Consider the following 16,520-nt stretch of genomic DNA (forward strand, 5'->3'; position numbering starts at 1 on the left):
GAAGAGCATGTTTTTAATTTCTGAATTAAAATTCATTTTGATACTTTTGGGGACAAAGGCAAAATGCTGATACAGGGTGATACAACTTATCATATTTAAGAAATACCTCATTAAATGAAAGAATTACATTCTTGAGAAGAATATGATTTAAAGTAGCTTGGAATAATATTTTATTACTATTTCTTAAAGAAAAATAACAAAACTGCTTCACTGCTTATTAATATTTAAAAAACTTTGCCAAATCACAGTCAAGTGGTGTGGCCAAAATAAAAACACGCAAAAACACCAGATTAGTTCAGGTTGTAAATGTGGTAAATTGTAATGGTATTTGTGAATTAATAATTTATGCTGTTTTTGAAAAATACGTTTTACCTTAAAAATGCAATTAAAAATGTTTAAATAATTATATGTACACTCACACATGTATTCAAGATGTAAGGAAAACATGTCATTACTTTTTACTTAATTGCTACACCACATTAGAGTAATCAAATCTGTTTTTAATGGTTTTTCAAAACCATATTAAACCAACATGAAAACAAAAAGTTAATTTCTAAGAATTTAGACTACATTTTTTTGTGTTTTTAAGATTGTTCCTTTTCTTTATCGTGGGCATTCTTGTATGTCATTGACCTGGTAAACAAAGAATAGCATGAGAACAACTGAAGGATGGCCCAGCAGGTTTTAAACACAAACACATGCACAAGTACAGAGATGCACACAAAAGTTATTGGGAACAAGAGTAATTCACAGCTGAGGGACGTCTTTTTACATTTCCCATTTCTCATTCCATCACTTATCTGAACCAGAAAACTGCAAAGACACACACAGGAGGCACCAACTTGGATACTTTCTCAAGCAGACAATCATAAAAACAATCAAAATAAAGTGCACCACTCGCTGAGCATTCATATTCCATTTTGAAACCATCCGTCAGGCCTCATAAAAGAAGGAAATGCACTCTTTCCACATTAAAAAAGTGCATTTTTGGAATTTAACCATTGAACAATACTTGTCAAAGCAAACACGACTACAACAGCAGGAATTTTAAAACTGCAAGTGAGGACTGTTTGTATGCTCAGCTGTGCGACTTAACACAATGAGAGTTTTATGATGCTGGGAGAACGTCTGCAATCATGTGGCAATGAAAGCTCATTCTCATCGGTTGACTTCCGGCCTCACAACTGTTCTCAAGACGATTCTCCACTCCACCGCATCGGGAGAGCATGAGAATGTGGTTCCAACCCAATCAATAAAATAAAGCTAATTCAAAACACACATCACATTGGAGATGCACACTTTGGCTGTTGAAGTTGTCCAACAGTTTACTGCAGGTCTTGCCGAATTGTTTATGAGGCTTATGTGTCACGAATCTTGGCCAGAAAAAGGTAAAATCCAGAGGAAAAAGCAGTCATGATGTCACAATGTGTATTCCGAGTTGAACTAGTATGTTCGCTTGAGGTTCGCTGACTTTTACAGAAATGAAGGGGCTCGTTTGAGACATCAGTTATGTGTTCTGTTTGTCATTAGCAAGTAAATCAAACAGACAAAGTTAAATAACCAAGTCAGTTCAGGCCTTGTTATATGCTTGTAAATCGGTCATTCACTTGTCAGAGAAAAGTTAAAAGTAAAAGTTACTTGTCCTGAAAGAAATTATTTCTTTTTTGTGTGTGTAAATGTAATTAATTCTGAAGCAATATTCTTATCAGTGTTCTATCAGCTCTTAATGAAACTAAACCGGAAGTAGCAAGTGACTGTTCTAATGAGTGAATCATTGAGTCATTCACATATCTGATTTATTCAAATGGCTGATTCATTCAAGAATGAAGTAAGTGACTGTCTTTTATGAATGGGTCATTGAATCACTGACTCACCCGATTCGTTTAAAAACACTGAATCACTTAGTAACTAAACACCACTGTGTGTTGCTTGGAGATGGCAACTGTTCTGCTGTGGCTTTGTTTGGAATTATTTTTGTTGGCTAAATAGAGCAAAAACAGTCAGTGGTGTAAGTCACTTATTGTGTAATGTGTAATCCACTATGTTGTTTATTGAACTTTTGTATAAAATTGATGTCACATTTGCAATCATGCTGGTATAAATCCACTTGTCTCGGACAAGCGTTAATGTTGAGCGCTGCAGTTGTTTGCCTTCTTGCTCATGACTGGATTCAATTCACAATGAAAGGTACTTATAAACTGAAATGGATCATGCCCTTTTCTCAAGCGTCTTCATGAGCTAACCTACCCAAGCTTGTGCCCATCCTTGTTTCTTTCGAAAACAGCCAAACTTCAAATCTGCTATCTCTATACAGGCGAGCTGCCAAACAAAGGGTTTTAAAATTGGCCAAGCAAGTCAGGATCGGCTGTCAGCTTGGGTTGATGGGACTAAAAGCAAACAGGAAAAAAAGGACCCAGAATAAATCTTTCTCTTATGTAGTAATGCTTTCAGCAGCAGAGTAGGACAGCAAACACATTGAGGAACTGGAGCAAAGACAACGAGGAACAAAACAACAGCAGCTTAATGCAAAAAACATTTAGTTTGGGGCCTCTTCGAAACATAACAACCAACTGTGCAAACATGCCGTTCCTCCCAAGCTCCATTTTTCTTTATTGGCTTTCCAGTGTCGTCTTCAGTGCATTTGAATCTCAACTAGCTATAAATAATAAAGACATTCAAAACCATGAATTCCACTGAAAAGTGTATGAAATTGGTTAAGCATTAACATTAAGCTTGATGAAAAGTAGATGCTTCTTTACGACTGGTTATGCAGGTCGCAAACAATTTTGGAAAGGGAAATTGGATATTTTTTTGCACAGTTCAATAAACTGTGTTGTGAAAGAGGTCAGCTTCCCAGCACATGTACAGTTCCCTCATACTCTCAAGAGTTGTCAGAATGATGAGAAAAAAAAGTCTCTCTGGAAAGGTAAACACTTCCGCCCAATTTCTACATGATTCCAACAACTTGTGCATCTGGAGCAGGGCAGACCTAAGCCAGGACAGATGTGACGGCCTAACTGTTCTGAGAGGGAGAGAGAGAGAGAGAGAGAGACAGACAGAAAGAGGGCCAACAGGACGTTGGACAAACTGAGTGAACTCCTAAAACCATCTGAGAGTCCTACATCACTTCTGCTGCATCTGCTGCAAAACCTCCCACAAACAGACAGATGAACTTTAGAATAAAAAAACAGTTGTACAGTAATGATAGGTCTAAATTTGTATCAATGAACACTATATAATGAGGACATCTGCAGACATCTGAGCTCAACGGCTAATTCCTGTTTCATTAGTATCTATTTGCTTCATTATGAAAAAGTCTCCACATAAACAAGATTCTTATAAAATACAGCATTAGGCTTGTATGGGTGATGCCATCACTAATGTCTTCTTAAACCCCAAATTGTCTTTTATTTCATCCTTTAAAACTTCAAAAATCAAATTTGCAAGGCTGCCATCACCAACTGTACTGTATCCACATAAATTTAACATAGCCTTGAGCCTGGAAACAGATATAATTTCTAGTGGATATGCAGTTCCAAATCATTAAACATTAAATTACATCACTAATGGTGAAGCAGGGCAGGGTTTACCTCAAGTCATCATCAAATGTTCATGATGCTATTCCATCTGCTTCTTTTGAAAATCACATGGCCACTGGTTGTGGCCAATCTAGACCTCCACACATGTTATGATCTTAATAATGTTGAAACAATGCAGGGTTTAGCTTAGTCATCACCAAATTAGTTCGGAAGGAAGCTCAAAAGGAAAGATGTTTGGGGCAGGAAGGAACATTCAAGGGCAGGAATGAAGTTGGGAAGGAAGATTGAGAAGTCTGAAAGGAAAGTAAGAAGGTTTGGAAGGAAGCTCAAAAGGAAGGATGTTCGGTAGGAAACTAAGGAGGCAAAAAAAGCTCAGAGGGAAGGAAGCTTCATGGGCAAGAAAAGAGATCAGTAGGAAGATGTGGAATCTTAGAAGTTAGAAAGGAAGAAGGTTTGGAAGGAAGCTTGAAAGGAATAAAGAAAGCTCAGGAGGCAGAAAAAGGAACAAAAGGAATGAAGCTTGGGCAGGAAGGAAGCTTGGAGAGCAGGAATAAGGCTCAAAAGGAAGATTAGGAAGTTTGGGATCATAAGAAACTCAAGAAGGAAGAAAAGAAGCTAGGAAGGAAGGAAACTCAGTAGGAAGGTAAGGAAGTTTTGAAGAAAGGAAGGCAAGGGAGTTTGTAAGGAAGCTCAAAAGGAAGGATGCTTAGAAGAAATCTCAGGCAGCAGAAAAGTAACTCAGAGGGAAGGAAGCTTGGAGGGCAGGAAGGAAAATCAGTAGAAAGTTGAGGAAGCTTAGAAGGAAGGAAGGTAAGGAAGCTTGGAAGAAATCTTAAAATGGAGGTAAGGAAATTTGGAAGGAAGAAGTGAAGCTAGGAAAAACGAAGGCTTTGGAAGAATCAAAGGATGCTCAGATGGAAGCTTGGAAGACAGGAAACAACCTCAGAAAAAAGGATGCTCAAACAGAGGCATGAAAGAAAACTAGGAAAGAAGGTATTGTTTTACAGTTTCTCTACTGTTACTAATGGTTCAAATTAGTGGTTCAAAATGAGCCTCATCATACACATTGTACAAGTATGACTTCAATGACCGGATTGGTTGACAACCAACTTAACATCCTAATACTCACTAAATCACGAAGAACAACCTTAAGTATGACCCCTGTGGCAGATTGAGATACTACTCCTGTTGCCAAAGCAATCTTTTATAGTGTATCCAAAGAAAGAGATTAAACAGACCCTGAACAATTCATACAACAGACACACATCTATAAGATTTCTGATTCAAAGAGCAGACAGAATGACATAACTCTATTTTACAACAAATTTAACATGCAGATAAGCCGAGCTGCAATGCTTGTTCTTGGGAACAAAGAAATAAAGCTTGCTTTAGTGTTAGTGTCAAGTCTCTTTTTTGTGTTGTCTTCATTATGTTTCTAATTATACTGCTGAATTGACAGGCTATGGCAAATCACTCCATGTGTTGTAAACTTGTGAAATATCTGCATGACCTTGGAACAACCTCTGTGAGGAGACGCACAGTCCAGTCCCGCCTCCAAACCTTGTGTTTTTCCTCAACTTTTTCAATGTTTCCAATGGAAAGCAACTCAGAGCAGCATAAATTATGATAACTCGATGATTTTATTGCCTCTTATTCATCAGATGTTTTCATCACATCCAACTGGCGGTAAAACAAAAGGTGAGATGCTCACAAATACGATTGCTTGTGTCGCAAGTGTTAATGAGGACAGTCAAGCAATGTGACTGGTGTGCTGAACAGTGCCCACGGACAACAAAACCTGCAGCAGCTCCATGAGGACATTCCTCCATTAGATTACCAAGGGATTTTCTTGTGAATATTTGCGAGAAGACCTCTGTATCCCGGCCATGACCACATTAGCTTCCAGAACTCTGCTATCACGACCCAAGACAGGCAAGCGCATCAATGATGCTTTGAAATACAATCTCCTCCATTAGGACACAACGATCACTGGGATCGCAAAAAGCCTTGGACCATTTTATTTAACATATTTTGTTTTATATCTTGGGGAAAATCATTGTTCCAATGGAGGTAAAAAGGGTACATTCATTTAGAAGTTTGAAATGGGACCAAAGCCCCAAGGTTGTGACAACAACTGGACTGCGAGTTAAATCCTGGAGAATTTAGATCCTACACCAGGTACTTAATGGATGCGAGCTCTGCAAACATCTGGTTTCAATACTGAGATAGAGGAAACTTGAAGTTCTGGATTGCAAATGGGCATAATTGCATACATACCAATATAAATATACACACATTTACAGAGGGAAAAAGTTACATCAATTGAACACACAGATGCAGCTTGTGAATGATATTTAAACTCCTGAGCTCATTTTTGTCTTGTCCAAATTCAATAAAAAATCCAAAAAAGCAGATTAGAAACAGATCACAGTGGTCTTTCCTTACTTGTTTTTACATTTGTTTGAATTTGCAGACTTAGAATAAGTCTTTACCAGGTCTGTTTCTGGGGTAGTCTGAATCTGCAGTGCACACTTTCAGATGTGCAAATAGTGTTATAATGTCTATTGGCAAATGCAGCAGGTTTCTTTCAAAACATTGATCTGTTTGCTTGAGCGGCCTGACATGCCAACGTCCGACTCAACCAATGGTTTGAGTTGGGGCCTGATTTTCATTTGGTGCTGCTAATGGTACATTTTTATCAGCTTGCAGGGACACAAAATTGCTTCAAGGTACCAAGATACACATTTCCGAATTTGATATTCAGTCACAATCTTTCGAGTCAATTTTGATTTGAATTGGATTCAGATTCATTTGGGTATATTACAATATCTATTCTGTTTATATATAAAAGAAAAATACATAAAAATACAAAAGTGCTCAGAGCATACCAAAAAAGTGCAAAGTGCAAAAATGAAACATTTTTTGTATAAAACTGTTAAAATTATCAATATTATTAACTCATTAGACTTTATTAGGTCTATTACTATGATTTCACTTGACCCTAAATGTTAAATTTTTTTTTTTTTTTTTTTTGGTTGCTCACTTTACATGTCAGTCAGACTGTTCCTCTCCAAATGAATGGTTCTTGGTTGCAAATAGCCTCTGTGAGACTATAGACTCAAAAGCTACTGAGATACAACCACACTTCTAGAGCACTGTGCATATATCTATTGTGCTTGCAAAAAGCTCCCGAAAAAGGGTTTTTGTCACATCGTTTTAACTGCTTGAGGTACTGCTAATGTAAGCGTCCTCTCAGCTTCAATGGCAAACATACTGCTGTTCTCCACTAAGTGCAGCACGCAGCCTTGTGTGAAAACAAAACAGCACGAGACGTCAGTGATAGTTTTTGTTTTGCCTCTAGTAGCCATTCTCAAACTGTATAATGACAGTGGACCTTTCTCAGCCACTCTAGCTACGGACGCAACCTGGAAAATTATCAGTATGGATTTTGGTCCAGCAATCGGTTATCTGTGCTGATTAATCAGCAAAACTGATCAATAGATCGACCTCTAGTGTCTGAAGTGATCTACATAACCCCCAACTGGGTGCACAGCTGTGCACCATCCTCTTGAGTAAATAGAAATAAATAAAGAACTCTTGTTCATAGAAAACACAAGGACTGAGAAGTTTCAGTAATAAACATCTGCAACATCTGGTCTGAAGAATTTGCAAGCACAATGTGGAACTAACCAATTGTACCAACTAAAAACAAAAGACTTCAGCCTTCTCACCCTCTTTTCACGCTCTTCCCTTCTCTTTCGATCTGTACCTCTATTAGTTGTGGGGGTCAGATCAGAGGGCAGGAGAGGGGGCATCAGATAAGAGCATCCCAAGAGGTCGCTGACTGATTTAACACAGTTTTAATGCTCCTTCATATTCTCTCATAAAAGACTTTCATGTGCCGACTATGTGTGCGTTTGTTTTAGATGGTGGAAGGGGGCTAAATGATAAGGCATTCCATTATGGACTGACAACCTGTAAATCATGGGCTCTTCCCCATCGGCAAAGAGAACACTGCAGGCAGATGGGGATGTAAAAACTTGAATACAATTCAGATACCCTTCTTAACCAGGCAAATCCCTTAGTAAGGAACTTCACGCTGCTCTTTTTAAGACTGTGTCTTTCAAGCTCAAAATAGAAAGAAAAACACCATGAAAGCACCTTAAAAGAATCTAAATGACATGTGGACTATGTTCCAAGTTTCCAAATATTCTCTAAAGCTCTAAAATCAAATATAGTGCCATTAGACGTGTTGCATCAGGTTTGACGTCAATGACGTCCAAATTTCTCCTTTTGTCTTCTACAGAAGAAAGTCATACGGATTTGGAAAGACATTAGGCTGAATAAAGAATGACAGAATTTTCCTTGTTTGGTAAACAATTCCAAGACATTCTGAAATAATGTCAAAACATATTATTTACCTTGCCAAAAAGTGATCCATATGCATAACTTATTGTCCTGATTTAAATCCTTCTTCTGAACTGTGACCCAAATCCAGATTAGTCATGGACAGTGTTGGGGAAAGTTACTTTTAAAACTAATGCATTACAATATTGTGATACTCCCTAAAAAAGTAATTGTGTTACTTACTTTTTATGAAAAGTAATGCATTGCACTACATTTGTGTTTTTTCTCACCTGGGCTGGGCTTTTAATAACAAAAAAAAAAAGGTATATTTTTGCCAAATGTTAGGGCCCTTTCACACCAAAGCCTCAGGCTGAAGGAAATGCATATTCACTCCTGTACAGTAGAGAACACACACAGCTCAAACAAACCTTTCAGCTGTGCTGCCATACTGGATTAAAGAAGAACTGGATACAGGAGAAGGAAGTCCAAAACTCTTATTTCTAAATCTAATCTGAAGTAATTTTTGCTTATTAGTATGGTTGAATTAGATCATTGAAGATCAGCAGCAAAGACATTGGTTAATAAAGTGAGATTAAATACATAAAGTATATTTGTGTAATTTAATTTAATTTAATTAATATAGTTAATTATTACAGTTTTGCATACAATTCTGAGATTGCATTCACTGTTTTTATTATTTTGAGGAATACTGAATATTTTCGTGCAAGTGAGATGAGAAAAAGGTTCACATTTAGTCTAGAACTACAATCACCATCATGTTCACACAGTGCACACAACACCTCTGCACTTACTCCCAATTTGTCTTAACATGGGGACAGGAGAGCCGTCAGTCAATAAATGTGAAAAAGTAACTTGCGTTACTCATTTGAAAAAGTAACTTAGATATTTTGTTGTACATTGGAAAAGTAATGCGTTACTTTACTAGTTACTTGAAAAAGTAATCTGATTATGTAACTTAAGTTACTTGTAATGTTTTACCCCCAACACTGGTCATGGTACACCATGATGATTACTATACAGTGCTCAGCGTAAATGAGTACATCCCCTTTGAAAAGTAACATTTTAAACAATATCTCAATGAACACAAAAACAATTTCCAAAATGTTGACAAGACTAAGTTTTATATAACATCTGTTTAACTTATTACATGAATATAAGGTTAATAATATAACTTAGAGAACAAAATTTTCAGTTTTACTCAAATTAGGGGGATGCAAAAATGAATACACCCCACTGAAAGTTGTTTTTGTGTTCATTGAGATATTGTTTAAAATGTTACTTTTCAAAGGGTGTGTACTCATTTACGCTGAGCACAATATGTCAAACCCTAGTCCATGAAACCATCTTGATTATGCTGCATATTCTAACTGAATATCATAATTTAAATATAATTTTAGTAAACATAATTTACTGAATCTCATGTTGTTTCAAACGTATTTTGCTGCTTCCGTCAAGCACAAAAGGAGACATTTTAAGGAATTGTGCTGGTCGCTCTTTTCCATGCAATTAAACTGAATCAGATTTTTCAAGCTTCAAAAATGCCACAAAAGCATCAGTGTTCCATATGAATCATGCTCCATATTCCAAAACGTCTGACTCATACATTAATCCTTTTGTGTGAGAAATAGTTAGGTGTGTTCGTGGAGTTTATGAGAGTAGCAGCAGTTTACAAAATACAGTCAGAATGATTAATTTTAGGTACACTTAAAAATTAAAAAAAGGTTCTTCAGATTATTAAAGTGCTTTATTATGCTTTTTCGGATATTACCTTTCATGTAGTGTGTAATATAACTAACTTTTTATGAATGTAAAAGGTCTCAAAGTTTCGAAGATCAAAGTGCAGATAAATGATTGTCTCCCAAAAGAAAGAACAGCCTGAAACAAGTCGTAAGTAATTCCAGTCTTAGTTTCTGCATGAACTTATGTAGGTTTGTAACAAATTTGCATAATGCCAGTCTATGGTCTTCCTTAACTGCCTGTGAACATGTACTTTGACCCTCAAGCAATGTAGTTGTTGCCGAGGTCTGGAAGAGTTTGGTTTGAGTGGTCAACATGTCAAGAAGACTACATTCTTTTGCGCTGCGAAGGCAAATCCACTTTTTGTGCACTTTCAAAAGATGAGGACTCAAAGCTTTGAGGTGACCGCAGTACTGCTGGCCTGAAGATCTGCTGACCTAAAGGATGAGTGCAAGACAGGCCTCCAGCTGTTTACAGGATGCAGATGAGTCGAAGACAGATGAACTAGAGCACGTGGAGATGAAAAGAGAGGAGATGAAGGAAGAGGAGGAAGGACCAGAGTGAAGAAATCCTTGGAAGGGACAAAAAGACCTGATGCAGAAGGAGATGTGGAAGAGATCCAGGGATATCATCTGAATGCTGTCTCATATTCTTTCGCTCTCTTTTCTCTTCCTTTTACAATTTCATGTGAAAGCACAGATAGACATTGTCTAATCCATATTAGCAAGTTAGAGATTTCAGGAAACAAGTATTTTGTCTACGTGCAAACTTTGGCACAGGGGACTGAATGCCCCTTCATATCTACAATCATCTGGACTCCTTTAACACTATGGGCGATATGCCAGGAAAATTTGAAAGAAAGGAAAACAACGCAAACATTTTCTCATTGCTACTGTACAGATGAAAACCATCATCATAATGAAGCATGTTATGGGTGCATGAGTGTGTGTAAAAAAGTAGAACTGGGGAAAAGGCTATAAAACAAGCTGTGCTGATAAAACAGCAACTAAATCACCATTTAATTTTCCGAAGAAAAAATGAGCAATTTTTGCAGTGTATGTCCCACCACAATGCTAAATGTTGTTATATGGTTGCTAAGATCGGTTATGCAGGTTGCTAAATGTTCACTGAAATAAAAAAAAAAATTATATATTTCATAACAGATGCATACCTGCCAAGGCAACATTTCGTATTTGTATTTAGTTTTATTTAGTACTTGTGAAATAAAAATGAATAAAAACTATCTAGACATATTAAAAAAAAAATCTAATAACAATGACAAAAACACAAAAGAATTACTAAAACTATCTAATATGAAAATGAAAAATATAAAAATAAAAACAAATTCAAAATGTATTAAAACTATAATAGTATCTGAAACTATAACACTATAAAAATTTAAAAGTACTGAAATTATACTGGCTAAGGTATTTGGAGTGGTTGCTAAGCAGCGTACTGGTCGGTTGCGCACCTCATGGATGCACCTGTCTCTCAATACAAGATTGCGTCTCATGTTAGTAAGGAAGATAACAAACATGGATCCAAAATTTTGACATAGAGTTTGTCTGTGTGTGTGTGTGTGAAATGCTGCTGTTGCTTTTTAGCCCTGTTTGATCTAGAGTCCCTCTTTGATGTGATGGAACAGAGCAGAGAAACAGGAAGTGCACACTGTCCCAAACATCATATTCTCAAAACAAACAAAAGAATGAGAGAGGACACAAAAAGACACTGTCACGTGAACACGGACCAATAAATGTAAAAGGGTACCTACATTTACCTGGCCGTCTTGCCCAACATGCACTTGGTGAATCTGTAGGTTGCCCTGCAAGAGAGGAAAAACATACATATTCAAATTTCAGCAATTGAATGAGGTACAAATTAGTGTCCCATGTTTTTTTTTTCAAAAGCATTTACAGACTTTTCCGTTTTTTTTACAATGCTTTGTGTCACATGGGGCACGATAAAAGATGTGAGCACAACAGTCAAAAGAGTGTGTAGCAAAAAATTCATAAAAAGTAGCATCAAATGTTTGTATACTTATCTTTAAAAATGGTAATTGTGGCCTATCCTTTTCAGCTGTACCCAACAACTCAAATAGGCCTTGTCATATTTTTGACAAAATCAGTAGAATTAACATGTTTGTAATTAAACAAATGTTTAATTATAAACTAATTTGATGTATCAAAATTGTAGTATTTAGCTGTGTTCAACAAACTTGTTACCACATGATTTTCCATCATTACAAAAATTAAAAGTACATTTGAGCATTTGAACCCTTTCCACAGCAGCAAGTTGAAAATAATCTCTTTTAATTTTCCCCAGTTTTTGCAGGGTGTTGCAGTATTATGCCTTTGTGAAGCCCAACCATTCCACCCTGTTACCCTAGATATTGTACGAAGAAAAGAAAAAAAGAAAAAAAAAAGATCCAGTTTACCAATAACAATAAACCAACATTTGGCCCCAGTTTAGCTAGCCCCAACTGTAAGCTAAAAGTTTTTACTTTAACTTAATTTTTTACATTATTTTCCCCCCATGTTCATTAGGTTTTTTTTTTTTTATTATTATTTAATTTTGTTTATTTAATCTTTTTTTCCTACAAAATAAGGAATCAAAGTTTAGTAACAGGGTTGAAAATATTGCAAAGTGAAACACCTCATGAATATTTCGTTTCCCCACCTGAGGCTGATGATTAACATTTCTAAAGTTTTTCACTGACCATTTGATGAAAAAGAAAAATGAGAAAATTTTAGACATTGTTTTGTATCTTATACATGAAACGTAGCAGTAACATAACAGTTTTTTTATCAGTGATAAAATTACTGCACCACAGCAAAGTTTCAATCATGTTCTCCATCTGACTCTAAAACACACACCCACACACACACCTGACAAATATCTGGATAAAGGGAAATGGTCTTACGACGGCTCATTTCCTTTACAAACTTTCTCAGATAAATGGTTTTGATGAGGCGGGCCAAATATATTACAAAGACAGTCTTTGTGAGTGGAGGTTGGATGAAGTGGCACGCTGTTGCTAAGCTCTGGACTTAAAAACAAACAATATCACTGGGAATTTACCAAAAAAATGAGCACTGAAAGTCTAAGGTCATAATCAATTTTTTTGTAAATGTGGACAGGAAGCACAATTTTTTTTCCTCTTCTCCTCCCTCGCCTCTCTTCCTCTTGGGATGACGGATCTGATCAAAATAATGTTTACATATTTGTGGATACCTTTACATAATCCTGTTCCAATCTAGGACACTGAGTACTCAAGAGCCTTAGAAATCAGAGCTTAGAGAAATATCTCTGCCAAAGATACTGAAACTGGTAGATCAGAAATAATTATGGATAAGTGTTGGTGTTTGATGTCCCGACCCCCTGAGACCTTCATATAGTAAGCACAAATGAGGGGTAGAGTCACTCAGACAAAGAAGAATGAAAGTGTAAAGGAAAAAACAGAAACCCAAAGGAAATGATGCGTACCTCGCTGTCCTGTGTGATCTGCACCTGTTCACCCTGTGGCACCTGTGCGATGTGGAGGTGTCCCTGCGGTATCTATGAACGGAAAAAATATATTGAAACAAATGTAATTTCCAGTAAAGCTGTTGAGAAATAATTCTATTTGACTATTAAAATTGTGACAATATTATTCAACTGTGTGTATCTGAGATACTGTGTGTATTTATGTGTGTAAATATACACACTCTATGGACAAAAGTATTGGGACACCTGACCATTACACCAACAGGGACTGTAATTGCATTGCATTCTAAATACAGAGACATTCATATGGTCCCCACTTTGCAACTATAACAGATTCCACTCTTCTGTGAAGGCTTTCCACAAGATTTGGGAGTGTTTCTGCTGGAATTTTTGCCCATTCATCCAATAGAACATAAAAGGTTGGATTGTGAAATCCACTGTCATTTCAATGTATATCCTTCTGTTTACTGGAATGTGCTTTCTCTCCATGATTTTGAAAGAGGCACCCAACATGTTAGTTCACCCAAAAATGAAACTTCAGTCATAAATTACTCACCCTCATGTCGTTTCACACCCCTAAGACCTTTGTTCATCTTCAGAACTCAAATTAAGATATTTTTTGATAAAATCCGATGGCTCAGTGAGGCCTGCATTGCCAGCAAGATCATTTCCTTTTTCAATGCCCAGAAAGCTACTAAAGACATAATTAAAACAGTTCATGCGAGTACAGTGGTTCAACCTTAATATTGTAAAGCAACAAGAATACTTTTTGTGCGCCCCCCCCCCCTCCCAAAATAACGACTTTATTCAACAATATCTAGTGATTTCAAAACACTGCTTCATGAAGCTTCAAAGCTTTATGAATCTTTTGTTTCAAATCACATGATTTCAGTAAACAAGGCTTTGTTACGTCATAAGTGTTTCAAAATTTCAATAGTTTACGTGACTTTGGCAGTTTGATTCGTGCTCTGAACCACTAATTTGAAACAAAAGATTCGTAAAGCTTCGAAGCTTTATGAAGCAGTGTTTTGAAATCGTATTCTCTTCATCGCTTTATAATGTTAAGGTCGAACCACTGTACTCACATGAACTGTTTTAAATATGTCTTTTGTAGATTTCTGGGCATTGAAAAAGGAAATGATCTTGCTGGCAATGCAGGCCTCACTAATCCATTGGATTTTATCAAAAATATCTTAATTTGTGTTCCGAAGATGAAGGTCTTATGGGTGTGGAACGGCATGAGGGTGAGTAATAAATGACATAATTTTCATTTTTGGATGAACTAACCCTTTAAAACATATATTTACTCTTTTAGCTGGCCAAGACAGCTGAGATCACTGAGGTCACTCCAGCCTGTCATCTAAGTGACCATTTCTTAGTTAAAGCATTTACTTTACTTTTCATCTTCAATCACAAGAGAATAATGACGAATATTGTCTGTACCTTTTACTGTGAGAGAGAACATGTTATCATTATGTTTTGGGGAAGTTTCTTGTGTAGAACCAGAGCTCGACCAACTTCTACCTTGAAGAAGCTGTGCATCTGCATGTGCCCTAGAATTTTTTTTTTTTTTTTTTTTTTGGTTACAGATCCCGTATTGGAGAGGTGAACAACTGGCACCCTGAGGAGATGGAGTGACTTGTTGTGGAGATTTTCTAAGTTTATCTATATGTAGCTTAGTACAATTGCTGTTGTTTTGAGAATGTATGAAAGAGTGGCCTACAAACTCCTTGTTAGCATTGAAGCTGACTTCTGCTGATGAAACAGCAAACTATTCTTCAATAAAATTTTCTTCAACTGATCAAATCTTTGACTCCTAGTCTTCATTCATCATATCTGGTCCTTGGGTCTTTAACTGTAAAATTCCCTACAAGCATTTGTGAGGTCAGGCATTGATGTTTGATGAGAAGGTCTGGCTTACAATCTCTGCTCCAGTTCATCACAAAGGTGTTTGATGGGGTTGAGTTCAGGGCTCTGTGCGGGCCAGTCAAGTTCTTCCACACCAAACTCATTCAATCATGTCTTTATGGACCTTGCTTTGTGCACCGGGGGACAGTCATGGTGGAATACAAAAGGGCCTTTCCCATGCTGTTCCCACAATGTTGAAAGCATAGAGTTGTCCAAAATGTCTTGTTATGTTGAAAGTAAGGGACCTAGCCCAACCCCTGAAAACAGCCCCATACCATTATCCCTCCTCCACCAGACTTTACATATGGCACAATGCAGTCAGGCAGGTAATGTTCTCCTGGCATCTGCGAAACCCAGACTCATCCATCAGACTGCCAAACAGAGATGTGTGATTTGTCACTCCACAGAACACGTTTCAACTGCTCCAGAGTCCAGCGATGGCATGCTTTACACCAATCCAGCCGGTGCTTGGCATTGAACTTGGTGATGTGAGGCTTGAATGCAGCTGCTCGGCCATGGAAATCCATTCCATGAAGCTCCCGACATACAATTTGTGTGCTGATATTAATGCCAGTGGAAGTTGGGAACTCTTCAGCTATTGAATCAGCAGAGCGTTGGTGACTTTTATACACCATGCGCCTCAGCACTCGATGACCCCAATCTATGACTTTACATGACCTTCCACTATGTTTGCCGCTGTTTTTAACGCTTCCACTTTCCAATAAAACCACTTACAAGGTGTCAAAGGAACCACGCTTGAATTCACTCAGCTCTTCAGAAAGACCCATTTTTTTCACATTTGTAAATGCAGACTGCACACATGTGGCAAACACCACATTTACCAACAATCCCAATATAATTATGTTTTCTAATACAGTAATATTAATAACAAAATGAGTGCCGTCTTTCAATAAAGTATTTACTGAAGTTATTATAAACATACGAAATGTGACCCTGGATGACTTTTTTCTCATGTTGCTTGGTAGCTCAGCATTGCGGTATGGAAACAATGCATTTTTCCACAATTGACTTGATGTGTTCCCAAACATTTGAAATTATTGGGTTGGCTAATCAGTTTTTTCCGCCACTGCTTTCCCAAAATTTGCATTAAAAAGTCTAATTTAGGAAAGTTTATAACAAAATTACACAAGTGACCATTCAAAACCTAAAAAGAGCGTGTCATTGTTTGCCATATCTGACAGGCTAAAATTATCAATTATGTGTGAGTGACAAAAACTGAACATTTGAGAAGCCAAAGGGCTTGACAAAAGCTGACCATTGAGTTGTTGCCTCGGAGAGTACAACTATTATGGTTCGGTTCAGGGAGATGTTACACAAACAACAGATGACAGATCCGTTTCTGAGTCTGCAGATGCCAAGAACTCCTCCGCAAATTTTACTCTCTTGATTGTACATTGTGTATTCAGAGTTTTGATTGTGCTGTCACAATGTATGCAGATTATATTTCAGATGGTGTGTAGGGGT

The 16,520-nt window shown here is 37.1% G+C and overlaps 1 protein-coding gene across 2 annotated transcripts in view; it reads right to left on the reverse strand.

Annotated features, from left to right (window-relative positions):
* LOC125247159 (BTG3 associated nuclear protein) overlaps window positions 1-16,520 on the reverse strand; it is a 53,326-nt gene that overhangs the window by 14,441 nt on the left and 22,365 nt on the right. The window contains exons 10-11 of one of the 2 annotated variants that reach the window (XM_048158378.1): window positions 13,128-13,199; window positions 11,422-11,466 (exon numbers count right to left, since the gene is read on the reverse strand). In XM_048158378.1, coding sequence (XP_048014335.1) covers window positions 11,422-11,466; window positions 13,128-13,199 — 117 coding nt within the window. Of the gene's footprint in view, window positions 1-11,415; window positions 11,467-13,127; window positions 13,200-16,520 lie in introns of both variants that reach the window. The other variant, XM_048158377.1, reaches the window with a different exon arrangement.

This window comes from Megalobrama amblycephala, linkage group LG15 (assembly GCF_018812025.1).
Source record: "Megalobrama amblycephala isolate DHTTF-2021 linkage group LG15, ASM1881202v1, whole genome shotgun sequence".
Lineage (NCBI taxonomy): Eukaryota > Metazoa > Chordata > Actinopteri > Cypriniformes > Xenocyprididae > Megalobrama > Megalobrama amblycephala.